The sequence below is a fragment of the Sinohyriopsis cumingii genome, chromosome 18 (assembly GCF_028554795.1).
Source record: "Sinohyriopsis cumingii isolate HCF-2022 chromosome 18, ASM2855479v2, whole genome shotgun sequence".
Classification (NCBI taxonomy): Eukaryota; Metazoa; Mollusca; class Bivalvia; order Unionida; family Unionidae; genus Sinohyriopsis; species Sinohyriopsis cumingii.
Window position 1 is genome coordinate 99,555,105 of NC_142978.1, and position 16,178 is coordinate 99,571,282.

General features: G+C 34.4%; 1 protein-coding gene across 1 annotated transcript in view; it reads right to left on the reverse strand.

Moving 5' to 3' along the window:
- LOC149777581 (DNA replication ATP-dependent helicase/nuclease DNA2-like) overlaps positions 1-14,141 on the reverse strand; it is a 99,534-nt gene extending 85,393 nt beyond the window's left edge. The window contains exons 1-4 of the mRNA XM_089941409.1: positions 14,029-14,141; positions 8,707-10,610; positions 1,980-2,066; positions 888-965 (exon numbers count right to left, since the gene is read on the reverse strand). Coding sequence (XP_089797535.1) covers positions 888-965; positions 1,980-2,066; positions 8,707-10,610; positions 14,029-14,061 — 2,102 coding nt within the window. The 5' untranslated portion in view covers positions 14,062-14,141. The remainder of the gene's footprint in view (positions 1-887; positions 966-1,979; positions 2,067-8,706; positions 10,611-14,028) is intronic.
- Between the last annotated feature and the right edge of the window lie 2,037 nt (positions 14,142-16,178).

Below are 16,178 nucleotides of genomic sequence, written 5' to 3' on the forward strand. Positions count from 1 at the left end.
TGCATCCATTTGCTAGTGTCATATTTTCAATCCGCCAGAGAAAAGACAGCACATTAAGTATATTAATTACACATAAATTAGTGGAAAAGTGTCGACATATGCTGCCAAATGTGTGAGATATTCCTGAAACTTTGACTATTCATTCCGATGTCAACGACATCGGAGCATGCTATACAAGGCCGTTATTTGGATAGTAAGACATAGCACTAAAACAAAACCAACATGTGCTATGTCTTACATTATAGGACTAGTACTGTGGTGTAAACTAGTCTCTGATTACACATTAGAAATGTCTGCTTTAGGTACTGTGGTGTACATTAGTGTCTGATGATTACACATTAGAAATGTTTGCTTTAGGTACTGTGATGTACACTAGTGTCTGATGATTACACATTAGAAATGTTTGCTTTAGGCACTGTGGTGTACATTAGTGTCTGATGGTTACACATTAGAAATGTCTGCTTTTGGTGATGTGGTGTACACAGAAATGTCTGCTTTAGGTACTGTGTTGTACACTAGTGTCTGATGATAACAAAGTAGAAAGTGTCAGCTTAAACTGATAATAATTTTATTTCTTTTTAAATTACAAATATCAAGTTAAACAAGTTTCAACTGGCTAAAGTCACAAACAAGTTACTAAACTGACTTGCCAGCTAAAACTCCATGCAGTGTGCAGTAAACTTATTTAAATCTTTTTTCTTTTAACCAATAATGTAATGAAAACATTAACAGATATGGGTAATTCTACATGCCCCACCAAACAGAATATAGCAGAGGCATACAAATTAGAGAGAAGAGCAATCAGGTTTGGAAAATGGTCATATCACGATGATCACATAACAGATACATTGTGGAAAAAACATTATGGTATAATCTTTTAAACTCACCAAAATCCTTGAAGAACACATCTTCTTGTGACCTTCCCTGGTTCTGAACTAACTACCAGCATAACCTCATGTGACTGTCTTAAAAGAAGTTAAATAAACAAATAAAGAATTATGACACAAAAGTCATTGTTCTCCCTTATATAAATCTCTTTAACCTAGAAACAAAATCTTTTAAAACAGAAAATAGCCATTCTTGCAAGTCAAGCCTGCCCCAAAGTTACATTACTTTTTCAAGGTTAATCTAAGGTGTAGACTGACCTACAGTCATAATGATTTCCATGAATCTATGACCATTAGAATTTTAGAAAAACACTAAAATACAAAATCTAAACAGTCATTAAAGTGTGAAATACAGGTCAAAATGACTTGCTTGTAAAAATTTGGTATTCTACCCAACAAGCTGTATCAACAAACTAAACTGCAAAACTCCACAAATGAAAGTAAATAAGAAAATGAGGTAAATAAATCATTTAACAAAAGTCAGTGAAGCATGGAATGTAAGTCTCATTAACCTACTTTGGTACAATAGTGTTGTATACGTAAAGATGTATCCACATAGCAATTAACACAGCTCTGTGGCCAGGCAAAATAAATTACACAAGTTGCTTTTTTTGTTGTTGAAACAAGTCACTTTTTTTTACATCTTACAATGAACACAAATTGTATATGACATGTATATGTTTTCATGGGAAGCGGGCCAATGATAGTGTGAAAGACTGATCAACAGCACATATTTTGCATCAAACATCTTCTAGTATATTGGATTGGATTATGACATTTATTTACATAAACAGAGATGGGAAGAGTTTTAAAATCTCATCGGCACATGATAAAAACCATGTAGAGAACAGAGCACACACATCCAACTTAACCCAACTCATGGGCTATCACCACCTGTAGCATCATATTAGATAATGCTTGTGCACCCATTCTCTATATATAATGTAAATATTTGAATAGTTTAGCTATCACTAAATTCATTTCTAATGATGAAAAACACTATGAGAAAGCATCATATTAAGGTATGAGTACATATCTTATTGATACGAACACCATTCATTTAAAATCAAATTTGCCTTATGCTGTTCTTACCTGTCACAATGAATCTCAGTAACAACATGCCTCCCAAAAGTCGAACAAGGAGGATCACTCTGAAAGATTCCTTCCTCAGCAACATCACTGAAAAACGAACAAAAATGATCAATTCTTTGACCTTAAAATGTGATTCAGTTGGAATCTAATTCTTTGAAGAATCCTCGTTACAGAAGGAATCAATCATGTTTTAAAAAAATGTATAATCTTACAAGTTTGATAATGTAGCCTTCTGCAGCATGAGAAAATATGGATAACATTCCATCATGAATAGATAAGAAACAGGTTACATTAAAAACCGGGGCCCCAAGTGACTGAGTGGTCTAAAGCGCTCTCCGTTATGGATCACTGCCATCTCACCTCTGTCTGCGTGGGTTCAAGTCTAGGATTCGGCTAATGTGGGTATGTGAGAAAGCTTGCCAGTAGCTTCTCATGGGTCGGTGGTTCTTTCTGGGGTTTTCCCAGGTTCTTCCTCCACCATTAATACTGGCCACCATGCATAGCCTATCGCGTGTCGAAAAATGGCGTTAAACCCTACAACAACAACATTAAAAACCAAATCATTACACTCTATTGATTCTTTAAAAAAAACTACAGTACTTAATTGCATTTTTACAACTGCCTTTAGTAAACAAAAAAAGGCATGATGAAATAAAGCAAATATTAAACCATCATCATATCTAAATATTACCTGATCAATATTAAACTATCATCATATCTAAATATTACCTGATCAATAAGAATTTTTTTCTATACAATGGTTCTGCAAAGCATGTGTTATCTTTTTCAAAGTTATTGGCTTGCACAAATCTTTAACATGGAGTTGACAAAAGCACCAATGCCACAAAACAACATCATGCTCAAAGTTTTGCATTTTTCATTGAAGAATGACAAGACAAATAATTTCTATATCTTGAAAACTAGGACAAGGATTCTGAGGAATGTAATAGAAATAGCAAACTTTGAAGATATATCTAAAAATCTGAAAATTTTGTTTCACCTGTTGGTGTATCACACCTTTTCATTTTACTTTAGAGTACTTAATCAAAAATGGCCAACATTATCAAAATTCTTGAAAAACAAACTAAAAACATTGATATAAACAGTCTTGTGAAAACTCCAAGACCTTCTCAGCTAGAGCATCATCACAGGACACACCCCAGGGCAAAATGGCTGCCTCCAATAGCTGACTCTTACAACATGCCAGAGGCATTGGGTCCATATATAAAAATGAAATATAAGGAAAGATAAGAACAGAATGCTATGTTGTACATAATGTAGGAGATCAGAACATGGAAAGCCTGATATATGGGCTATGTTTTACAGACTGTAGGAGATCAGAACCTGTTGGAAAGACTTATATGTGGGCTATGTTTTACAGACTGTAGGAGATCAGAACCTGTTGGAAAGACTGATATGTGGGCTATGTTTTACAGACTGTAGGAGATCAGAACATGGAAAGCCTGATATATGGGCTATGTTTTACAGACTGTAGAAGATCAGAACCTGTTGGAAAGACTTATATGTGGGCTATGTTTTACAGACTGTAGGAGATCAGAACCTGTTGGAAAGACTTATATGTGGGCTATGTTTTACAGACTGTAGGAGATCAGAACCTGTTGGAAAGACTGATATGTGGGCTATGTTTTACAGGCTGTAGGAGATCAGATCCTTTTGGAAAGAGTCTGACATGGGCTGACACATGATGATATATTGGAATTGGGAAAGAAACTTTCTGTGGATGATAAAATTTGTTTGCATTTTGCATGCACTGGAATCATATACAGTGTCCCCTCTTTCTACAGGTAATTGGTATAGGATAATGTGGCTTAAAAGGTGTGTCATCTAGCTGGTGAGCAAATAAGTACATCACACTGATGCTGACCTTATCCCTTCTTGTTTTGCAAACTCCCCCATTCCAGTTGGCTAAGCTTGAATATAACACTGCTGGTGTGCCGATGGTAGCTCACCACAAATCTGGCAGCTGTTTTCAGGATTAGATCAATAATGTTGATGATTGATGACATGATCTGTCCATACTGTAAATGTACTCGATGAAAATGACAAGGCTGTCAGTATTCATATACTGACAAAATGTAAAATGTATACAAGTCTCGAAAGTTAACAGTCTGTAAAAAGCTGACTTGCTCTTTTCATACAGTTGTAGTCATATATCCCTGCCAGCAATGATCAGTGATTGTCGGCAACAACATAGTACTAGAGGGGGAGTTGGCTAATCTCTTTGATGGATTGCAAATGTTTAATATTTGATTCAAGATGAAACAATTCAAATTTGAGAACTCCTCATTCAGTTTCATTTATGTTAATTCAATCGGTCACTTTCTGCTTCACTCCATTTAAATTGAAGAATCTTTAATCATGCCACAGCAATCAATAACATCTTTTGTTTTATTTTGAATAAAGTACTAATGATAAATCTAGGCCACTTCCCAGTACAAGTGCTGCAGGTGAAGATGAACAGGATTACTCCTCAAAGGCTTTTCTATGGCATATATATGAGTTTCCATTTCAGTGGGAAATTACATATCTCAGTATCATGTGTCAGCATCAACCCTCAATCAGTTCAACTAGGACTTAACCATCACTGATATTCTTTGAATAAATAAATGCTTGAATATCAAGATATTTCTTTGTTATGGAGTTTAATTTTTTTGTATACCATTTGTGCTTTTATTTACTTATGTTCAAATCAAATTATCAAACACATGTTTGTTTGCTTGGAAACTGGCTTGGTTTGGATTTAGACAGTTTCTATTTATAAATGACTGCAAGTCATGTGATCTAGCCAAGCTGAAGGGGAAAGCTTTTACTCACACCAATCCACTAAAACTAAATATTTTATGCAGTGCATGGAAATATTTTAAGTTTTTTTGTTTATATGTGAACTCTCTGAATCAGAGTTGCTGATTGTGTGGTGAGCAGCCTGGTACATCACACTGATGCTGACCTTACCACTTCTTGTTTTTTTTAAAGATGAGATAAGGTCAATCCAATATATACAAATATATTGTCATGGTGTGACTTCTGATGCTGTACATTACAAATGCAGCTACTGCAAAGGTAAGAAAAACTCATTCATTTCATTTTCTTACTCTAATGTATTGTTTACAACATAACTTTCTCCACTCTATGCAAGTGATAAATCATGCATTGGTGAGACTGGTTGATTAGCATTTGTACGGTTAAAATTTGGTCTTGTACTGGTTTTTTTATCTCCATCCTTGCCAGTACACGGTACTGGTTTTATCGCAACCCTAGTGGAAATGTGGTCATATACAGTGTATTCATATTTGGAGGTGCATGATTAGATGAAGAGATACATGCAATGTGTTTTAGCCATGTACCTTAAAATTAGCTCAGTAGAAACTAGACATTGTAATTAAGTTTAATTGATAAGAAGGAGTACCTAGATAACAGGACCGGTATTATGTAATTCCAAGTTAATGCAAATGTTTAACCAAGTACCACTCAAACAAGATTTTTTTACTCTCTAAAAATTTACTATAAAATGGCACTTGGAAAGATTTCAAAACAACATTGATAGGATTGCAAATGTATGGTTTTATTATCTATGTACTTGTAGTAACATCATGTATTGGTAATACAGTCTTTGCTTCACTGCTTTTTTTGCTATTTTCACAAAAAATGAGTGATGTTAGAAAACAACCCTGACCTTACAGCATTTCTTTAAGTCCACAACATAGTATGTTCCCATACATTTCTGACCTATATAATTATATTTTTAGGCTAAAATAATTACATAATTACATTTTAGGCTAAATCTTCAATAACATAATATTTAGACTTTACTTTTTTTCCATGAGTTGTACATTTTTCTTAATTTATTTACCCAATGATTTACGAAAACAGAAAATCAAATGAAGAGGTACTTCCTAGACACAGCGATGTCCACTATTATACCATGATAGGTTGACTTATGGTTTAAAACTGATTATAAGATGAAATTAATGCAAACACACCAGTTGTAATCTTCAAAACTTTTGTAAACATTAGAAAGTGTTTTTCACCGATTCTATTCTTAAAACACAAATTGTTTTTTTTTACATATTCATGTTTAAATTTAGAAACATAAGCCGGTATGTTTTCATCATTAAATGGTGGGCCTAACTTGCAGAAACTGGGCAGTGATAAATTGCTCAGGATAGGGTTAATGGCCAGTCAGCTATTAAAACACTTGCCTGTGAACGTGCGAGAATTTGTCAGCACAAATGATATGAACACCAGCTATTTGATGCATTCAATTCATTTCACCTTGGGCAACAACACAACACTGCAACTACGAGGCTAGGGCGAGGGAGCATCTCAAAAGCCATAAACTACTGTCACGCAGTGCACACCTAGAAAATCATGAAGCGAAGTCATATTCACTTTCCAAACAGAAGGCAAAGTTTACATTTTTAGGTGACTTAATCACTGACTTTGCCTTGTAAGAATCACCAACCTAAATGGACAGGCAAGATGGCAGTGATCAGTAAAGGAGAGCACTTTAGACCACTCGGCCACCAAGGACCCCTCCACATGAAATATAAAATATGAAAAAAATAAAACAATCACAAGATTTTCCTATGTACAACTACAGTTAGGAATGGTAGACATGCTTCAAGTTTACATGAACATGAATATGATTGAGAGAATCAGAATGTAATTACATCAATATGAAATCTTCCATAGTAAACACTGATTATCAATATCATGCAGAAAATAAATTCTAAGTAATCATGGAATGTATTAACATTTACATTTTAACATGGCTTTTAATTGATACTATATATATATATATATATATATATATATATATATATATATATATATATATATATATATATATATATATACACATGTATATAATGCCGTCTGGCATTTCTGCGCACCTAAGGTTTCCATCTCCAATATTGAAGCAAAACGCTTAACGAAATTCGACCGATTGATGAAAATAAAATATTGCAATACTTCCCATTTGAAAAGAGGTAATTGTCACCAGAATATTCAAAATAATATTAATTTTGGACACACAGGATACCCCCCCCCCCCCGGTGTTTTCATGATTCGCGATATGTAGGCCTAGTCTGCGCACAGCTTTGAAAAGATTAAATGTTTATCCATCGGGCTATAGAAATGAAATACATTACTTTCGACTGTTTCTGTCAGCATTTCAGTCAAGTAATTAGATCAGGTTTATAGCTACTTTTACAAAATTCAGCGTAACAATGCCAATAAATGGAAAGAGATATTAAACAAACTAAACTGATTTTGTAAAAAAATTAGTAAAGTTGAACATTTTATAAAAAATAAAATATAAACTATTATGTGGTAGAGAAACAACAATGAATAGGATGTAATGTGTTTACAACATCTTGTTTATGGAGAAGAATTACTAAAGAATTTAGAAACAGAGTATATGCCAGAAAATTTCTTGAGAATGCCGCTCTAGCGGCAAGTTGACACTCTGAGTAGCAGACGATATTGTATGTGTGGGACAACTTGCAAAATTGGAAACTTGGATTAAGATGGAGATTTTTTTAAGGTATACATTTCTATCTTTTATATAATGTATTTATTTGTATGATTCTAAAAGATACATAGTAAATAGGATTTTCTGGGTTACAGGTTCAAGAAGGTCATGGAGTGGGTCTTCATGTTAACATTTAGAAATCTTATTTTCATAAGCCTTTAGAGTCGAAATGTGGGATATTTTTGTACACTTTATGAATATCACTTTTCTTAATTAAAGTATGATCATTCTTTCTTCATACAAAATGGATTTTTGACCCAAAATAGCAATGATTCAATGTTTACAGAAATGACGTATCGTTGCGCAGAATTACCCAACATGCAGAATTGGCCGACATGGTGGTATATATATCCAGTATTGAGATGACATGCCATTAAACCATATACATTTATGCATACATAATGTGACAGAGGATAAAGGAGATAAAACAAAAAGAAAAAATTATTTTTTATCACATAAAACTATAGGTACTATAATGTGTAGAAATAAAAACCAGAGATTAATGTCGTTTTTCATTCTTTTTGTAAAATTGTATTCTTTTGCTTCTTAAACTATTGTCATTGTCCCACACAGGTGAAAGTCTCAGGCTTTCAGTAACTTTGGAGTGACAGCCAGTATCAGAAGCATAGTTCATGCAGCAGTGATTACCGTATATGGTCACTTCATTATTCTAGCATGAACAGTATCAGAGAAATGAACATCAATAAAATATGTAACCCATGAAAATGAAACACATAATCTCATCTATGATCAATTTTAAATCCCATGTTGGCTCTACAAATTACAGGCTTATTCTCCATGTACATGACAGTCTTAGCAACAGTAAATCCTTACTTTTGATTGGCTAGCACTAACAGTAACATAAACTGTACACAGTGCAGCATTAAGTACAACAATATGGGTGGAGGGGGTACTGCTATAACCAGATGACTAGCTATAAAACATTTGTTTAAAGCCATTATAGTGTTTCCAAATTAAAAATTGTAGCACAGTGGTTTTTATTAGGCATAATTTATGACCTTTATCTAGAGTACTTAATATCATATAAAAACAATGTTCTGGCAATCAGCAAAGATAAATAGTGAGACAAGCACTGTGTGTTGCAATTACTGCTAAGCTGAAACTCAAAATGTTTTTGTAACCTTAGGTACCATGTAGTGAATAAACACAAACCCTTTTCTATTATGCTGCTCACAAAGATTTTCATCCAAAGCCATATCCATCCAGCTATCATTCCGCATGGAAAGGTCTGCGATGTCCATTTCATCTACAGCTTCATTGGACGCCATTTTTGTACCCGATCCTTCCAGCTGTGTGTGATAGGTTTCTATTGTATGCTGGTCCAACAAACCTGTCATATGTTCTTGAGATGGGGGTGGAGTTGTTATACATTCTGATCGATGACTCGCTCTTCCTGAATCCCATTCTTTCTTTGATGGCAAATTTATATCCTTAATTTTTTTTAAAACATCATTTGAACAGTCTGTCCATGTTGATCTTGCATACAAATTACCCAATATACGGCTGTCATTTTCACCCTGAAGTACTTGTAATCTGCTGTCAATTTCACTTGAGGTTACAGTATCACAGACACACTTGAGATTTAAATCATTTTTAACAGTAATCGATTCAGAATTTTCTGTTAAGAATGGTGACTTTATAGGCTTTTCTGAAGGTAATATTTCTCGACTTGCATATCGATCTGTGCTATATTCTGATGAATGTAAATTAACCTTAGAGTGAATGCCAAGGTTAGAAAAATAGGATTCATCTGAATCTGTCCATTCAGGAACAGCAACGGCATTTTCTCTTGATGAACTCTTTACTTTTCTCCTTGGTTTTAAGCTAACATACTTAGGAGACTCTGATTTATCTATGGTGTGCAGCTCTTTAAGTAAATCACCTAAAACTTCATCATCGTTCACGCTGACATCTGTATTGTCTTTCTCCAATGTATTCATATCCCCTGACATCAACTGGTACTTAATCATTTTTTCATCAAATCGGGTTGGTTTGTTTTTTAATTGTTTAACTTGTAAATGTTCTTCTCTGTCTTTTATACCAGGTTTTAGATCTGGCTGCACATCAAAAGAAGGAAAATCAAGCTTTTTAGTGATAGAACTCTGTGCTGCAGGAATAATGTAAACATTAGCAACTGGATTTCTCTTGGTATCTGGAGAAATTCCTCGTTTTGCCATTCTTTTCACTGTAGGAGCTGATGTTCCATCTTGATATATTTTTGTAGGCGTTTCATTGGTCTTGCAGTCACTTTCATTACACGTAAGAATGTCTGATAAATCTATATCTATAGGTGGCAAATCATCAAAAGAATACAAATCACCATCTTTTGTCTTCACCCTTTTCTCATTATTGATTTGTTTTTCATGGGAATCCGAAGAAAATGTTACAGAAACTCCCATTGTACTTTTGGATGCTCTTTTCTTGCCTAGCTTAAGCATTCTTAGCCTATCTCGGTTTTCCTTTGCCTGCTGAATGGGATTCATAAAGAGAGAATTCCTGCTACACAGAAAACTTCTCCCAAGTATTGGGGGCTTCTTGTCAGTTCTTGAAAAAAGTGAGTGTGAATCTGGTGTATCAGGTATCATGTCACAATCTTTTTGGTGTCTTTTGCTTCCATCCACTGGTGATACAGCAGGTAAGAGTACTTGCCGTTTGGTAGCTGGAGATAATAGAGTTTCCAGCTGAGTGTTACAAATAATATCGTTTTCAATATCTTCCACAGGAATTGGTCTTCCTATTAATTTCATATTTTGCTTCAATAATGATTCTTCCAGATTAGCAGCTTCTGTGGAGGAAGGTGTTTTAACACTGGCACTTCCTTTGTCTGTAAGTGCTTGAAAGTTTGTGCTCTGTACTGCACATGAAGATTTACTGTGTAACGATTCCTTGTCGGAGTTGGAACCTGTATAGTTAACTGGATATCTTTTCTTGGAAGGTTTACCACTCCCTTTACCAATCTCTGTCTTGTCTCCATGTTTTGTGAAAAGAACACTCATTGCATTACCAGAATGGTTAGGCTGGAAAAAGCTAGAAATTTTCTTTTGATTGCCATCCTCCTGTAATAAGAAAAAAGAAACAAACCTTTTTGATGTTTCAAATATGACATTATTAGTAATTGAAAAAGAAAGAATAGTTTATTGTTAAAAGGCAACTAATGGCATGTCAATATATTCTCCAAACATTCTGAGTATAAAACTGAAACTTAAGTTAAAACCGTCACATCCAAGCCCAAGCTGAGATATATTTCAAGTGTATTTAGGTCACTGATAATTGAAACGTATGGAAAGAACAAAAGATCCAGGACCTGAGATCTCTAACCTGACTGACACCTGTCTAAATGCAAGAGAAGTTCACAAATAAAACTGGGCCAGTATGATGTACCCTGAAGAAATTTCTTCAGATTATGCTGATTAATGGCACATTTGCATCACTTGTCCATTACTGTCTTTATGTCAAAGTTGGTAAAATTTTGTTGTTTTTTTTAATCGATAAAGTTGCTTTTGTTTTCTTTCTATTTTTAGTACTGCTGCCATTTTTTTATGGCTGATCTGTATATATTTGAAAGGCTCTGAATCTAAAATGCTTTGTATCAAATTTGATCAAATTCCACTGAGTGATTTTGATTAATGAAGTAAAAGTTTTAATAATTTTAGTAAAAGCAACTATGGATTGGCATCAATTGTGCTACTTTAAAGCCATTCATATAAGGATGCTTTGTGTCAAATTTAGAAAATCCACTTGACTGTTTATGTTTAAAAGTCATATAAAGGATTTTCCATTTTTAGTAATAGTGGCCATATTTGATCTGGGATCTCAAGGGCTTGAGGTTAGGCATCAAATAAGTATGAAATTTTGTATATATGCAATCTCCCATGACACGGCTTACTTCTTTTAATTATCAGTTCTTATCTGTGCATCCCCATCAATTTTCTCCATGATGCACCCTGTTCAATAATCTACATTTGCCAATGAAGTGAGTACAAGCATGTAGCCAACATAACTTAATAAATGAACTAGATGATATCTTGTGCGATCAGGCCAGTTGACCCCCCCCCCCAAAGGCAGCATGTGACACTGATGGAGAGGCCTTGTGAGAACACTTTCTAGATTCATACCGGTATTGGAGGCACAAGATTTGGTTGGCTAAATGGGCATCAGCAGTATGTGTATTTTTTTTAACACATCAATTGGGCTTCTATACTGGCAAGCATATTTATCTGTCCATGTGATGTAAGTCTGGCTTGTATTCAAGCAATTTCAAAAAGTCTTACACATCATGTTTTTTTAGTAGGATTAAATTCACAGGATCCGCATCAAAGAATTTTGACAGTAACTTAAATTGTTAGGATTTACATGGTTAGCTTGTAATTTTACTAATCTTTCCAGCCTGGGCATGCAGCCGAATCTAACAGTATACCTACTGTCACTAGAGCATTAAAAGCTGGTCACTTTCTCCTCCTCTTGAAAGCAATAATATGTCTCACTAAAGCAAACTATGCAATAATTTCAAGAATACTCCTCAGCTACTTTTCAAGCATCCTGCAACTTAATTTTTGTAAATGTTTCATTCTATTCTAATCAAACAATGAATCTGATACAGTGCCAACTGCAAGTGTTTTGGAAAGCTAATGCTTGATCATGTAGCTATTTACTGGTGTATGCCAGATACAAAAACCTAATTTAGTTTTGTTCAGCAATTGGTGTGCAATATAAATGTACAAACAATACCCTGGTTTGAAATTATTTTACCTCAATGTTTTGTTGTGCTAATACCTTTTAAGTTCTTGTGCCTAAAAAAGACATGCAGCTGCAGTTCTTTGCTGCATGCCACCACAAGTCCTCTATGTTGCCAATGAAAAGTAGAGGCAATCCAAAGGAATGTTGACAGGGTCATGGCTGGATGTGCATTGCACATTGTTAAGTTTGAATATCATTATAAATGCCAAGTTCAACAATGAAGATGTGGTCTCTCCATTGTGAACAAGCTTCAAAGTGGTGAGCAGAATGTATTTATCTACTGTATAGAAGCAGGTGAAGTAATATTGACCAGTGTACTTCTTGTCTAATGCTGGGAGATCTTTGATAAAGGCTTCAGAATGGGTCTTATACCAGCAAGATTGCAACAAATGCTCTAAGTCGACTCTCCAAAAAAGAAGCTTTGGAATTGCCTAGGTAACTTGTCTTGAAAGAGAGACTGTCAGCAAATTTTTAGGTTCTTCCCAGTTGTGGGGAAGGAATGGCATCATCTTCGTCAAGAAAATAACTGAGGCCTTGACCCTTGTATGCTGGTGTAAAAGAGGGGGTGATGAACATTCCAGGTTAGGCAACACCCCATAAATTGTATCACCTTAAAGTTATTCTCAGTGCACTCTATGGTGGGATCTGACTATCATCAGGTTTATTCAGTGTGTGGGTTGTCCACGTCGGGATCGAGACTGATGTCCATATAAAACAGTCATAGACCATCATCTTTAACACCGTCATAGTACTGTGCAAGAGGGTAAGCCATGAGTAAATGCAGGATTTAGTCATTAAATCCATACGGATTGTTGAAATGAAAAACAACCAGTGTCAGGCAGTATAAAAACATTCACATAGGACTCTAAACATAATCTTGGATATCAGAATAATCGTGTTAAAAGTATATTAAACTCAAAAATGTAATATAGTAAAAGATATCAGGAACAAAAAAAGTCCAAAATTTCATATTCTGTGGAAGAAGTACTAAGATTAGTGAAAAAAGTTATTCTTTGACCATGGCAATATCTAATTAACCAAATGCAGGAAATCGTAGTACATGGTATACAATGACTTACTTACTGCAAAAAATACAAAATGTTTCAAATGAACAGCTTTTCTTAAAGATTGGACTACAATCTACCTACAAATATTGACTTGACTGATTTTCTGTGTCAATAAGTGACCCCCTTTTCTCAAGTCTGAATTTAGTTAATAACTTCACCATTGAGATTTATCTAAACTTTATCATTGAAGTTAATCTAAGGTGTAGACAAATGGACTGATGGACATGAGCATCAGTGATTGGCAAGATTCCACAAAGGCAGACTTGACAAAAATCGCAAAGTACATAAATCAATCAAATGTTTCTTTATTAAACTTTTATCACGTAGACCTATTCTTTTGGTGTGCATTCATTTTAGCTTCCAAGGACATTCATTATCAGCCACAAGATAGTAGTATAAATTGTAACAAAACCAAAATACTGTATCATCTGTTATATCTGTACATACTTTCATGCACCACCAGGCCATAAGAATCATATACATTTTTTGTTATTTAATTTTTTTATAACAGAAGATTTTATTCTGAGTGATCATTAGTGAAATATGTATTTGTATTTCATAAGAGGCTGCAAATCAATGCTTACCCACCAATTTATATAGAATATGAAAAAAATACTTACAATACAGTAATTATGACTAGTATATATTGCAGGTACAGATGCAATCTTACCTGAGGAGTCTGATTCCTTTTTATTTTTCCCATTACATCAAGGTGAACATAGTTGCATCAAACTCAAATAACTGAAACAAAACAAGCAAACTATGAAAACAGCTCTACACTGGTGGCTACATACAAACAATCACAAAAACATTCTATAGTAATTACCACAGATACTCACTTGTAAGTTGAGGCAAATTGCAAACAACAAAGATCCTGATCTGCCTTAGCATAATGCACCTGCAGATAAGGGTCTATTTTTTTGTTCTACTGATTACTCATAACAAACTGCACAGACCCAAATCTATGTGACAACAGATCCAGGTCTGGGCAGTCTGCAGTTGGATTCATCTTATAGGCAAGTATCAATTATCTGACTCTATCAAGAGACATTTTGATGTCCACATAACTAATTATTTTTTGCAAAATAAAATATCAGAAAAGTCTAGAGATGTTTTATCCATAAATCTGAATTGTAACCATATTGTGTCACAAATTATTTTAACCATATTGTGTCATAAATTAAATACCTTATCTCTACATACATAATAATCCAAAAGTTTGTCTATTAATAATCTTGCCTGGGATGATAACTTAAGGCCTTAGTAACACTGCTAAATAACTGGTGACCTTTTGACAATGATATTTTAACAGATTTCACCGTTAAACTAATCTATACAAAATCTAAAAACAAAGTATGTATGGAAGCAGAAAATAAAGCCATTACATACAGCTCTCAACAATTTACCACACTGTGACACTGACCCATAGATCCAGTACATACAGTATGGTTCATGACTGACCAATACATGCATAAGGCACCTTTCTATTATGTGGACCCTATTATATGGTATGATCATTAATCTCGTTTCAATATTTAATAATATTATGTATAAAATACCTCAATATATGGTGGTTAGCTAGTATGGTTCCTATGAACAGAGTTACAACGAGGAAGTACTCTAAACTAATAGCACTTATGATGAAACTATTACACTGTCTAGAACAGGGGTCTCAAACTCAAACTACCCTGAGGGCCACATAAGGGCATTTTCGATGGCCCAAGGGCATACCACCTGTTATCTCTCATAACACCTAGTGATGCCAATCATTTTGGGAGGCCACAGGATATGGCTTGGTGAGTCGTGTGCAGCCCATGGGGCACATTTTTGAAACCCCTGGTCTAGAAAAAGATGGGTATATATTGTATAATTCACCATGAACTCAAGTAAAGCTTAATTTTAAATAAACAATTTTAAATAGAGAGCATAATTTAAATTAAATAAGAATATACCTGTGGATAATGGGTAAAAACTACAGCAAATGAGCAAGAACAGGAATGGAAAATTCACATTACAACCCAGTTATAGTACACCAAATAATCAAAGATTCTGGAGCAAAAGTTGGCAAATACCTTGGAAATTCATGCCCCAACCATATGCATATATGTATTTCCCAAAGCAAACATCATTACATTTGATTACAGTTCATCCACGGTAATCAGGGTCTATGCTGGACTGGAAGTTTTGGGCAAAGTGAGTTTTCTTTCCTGCCAGAACAGGGCCAAGTGTTGGGAAAATACAGAGAAGTTGTACAGTTGTCAAAATTCAGAATGTTTTCAACATTCACTAAAACAGCTGTTTTACTAAATCTTTGAGTCTAACAAGATAAAGCAAAAGAAATACTCATCAAACTTATTGAAAATGGGTGTTGGATATCAAGGAAAGTGTCCTGTCTTCTATTTTTACTGAAACAAATACAAAAATAAACTTGTTTACTTTTATTGGCAACCAACTTAAAAACTTCAAAAGAGTAATAATTTTCCATTGTTTAGTATGCATACATGGAATTTCAGTCACTTATTCGAGCTTTATGTATAAATTTTCAGCATGAATCTCACTGATTGAAACTAATTGCTGACATACATGATATTAATCATTCAATTCACACAAAAGTTGATCAAAAGTACAAAATACTATGTTTAAACTGTTTTACATTTCTCAAAGAACAGAAAAGAGACATGAGAGTTGACACTGTATTCATGTCATGGAAGGTATTCTATTGCCGGAGATGGGAGATGTTAAGATTTTAACTTGAGAAATTTTATGAAGTTCCCTCACTTTCAAAGCACTTTTAGGCGGTATGACAGGCACTGGGGCAAC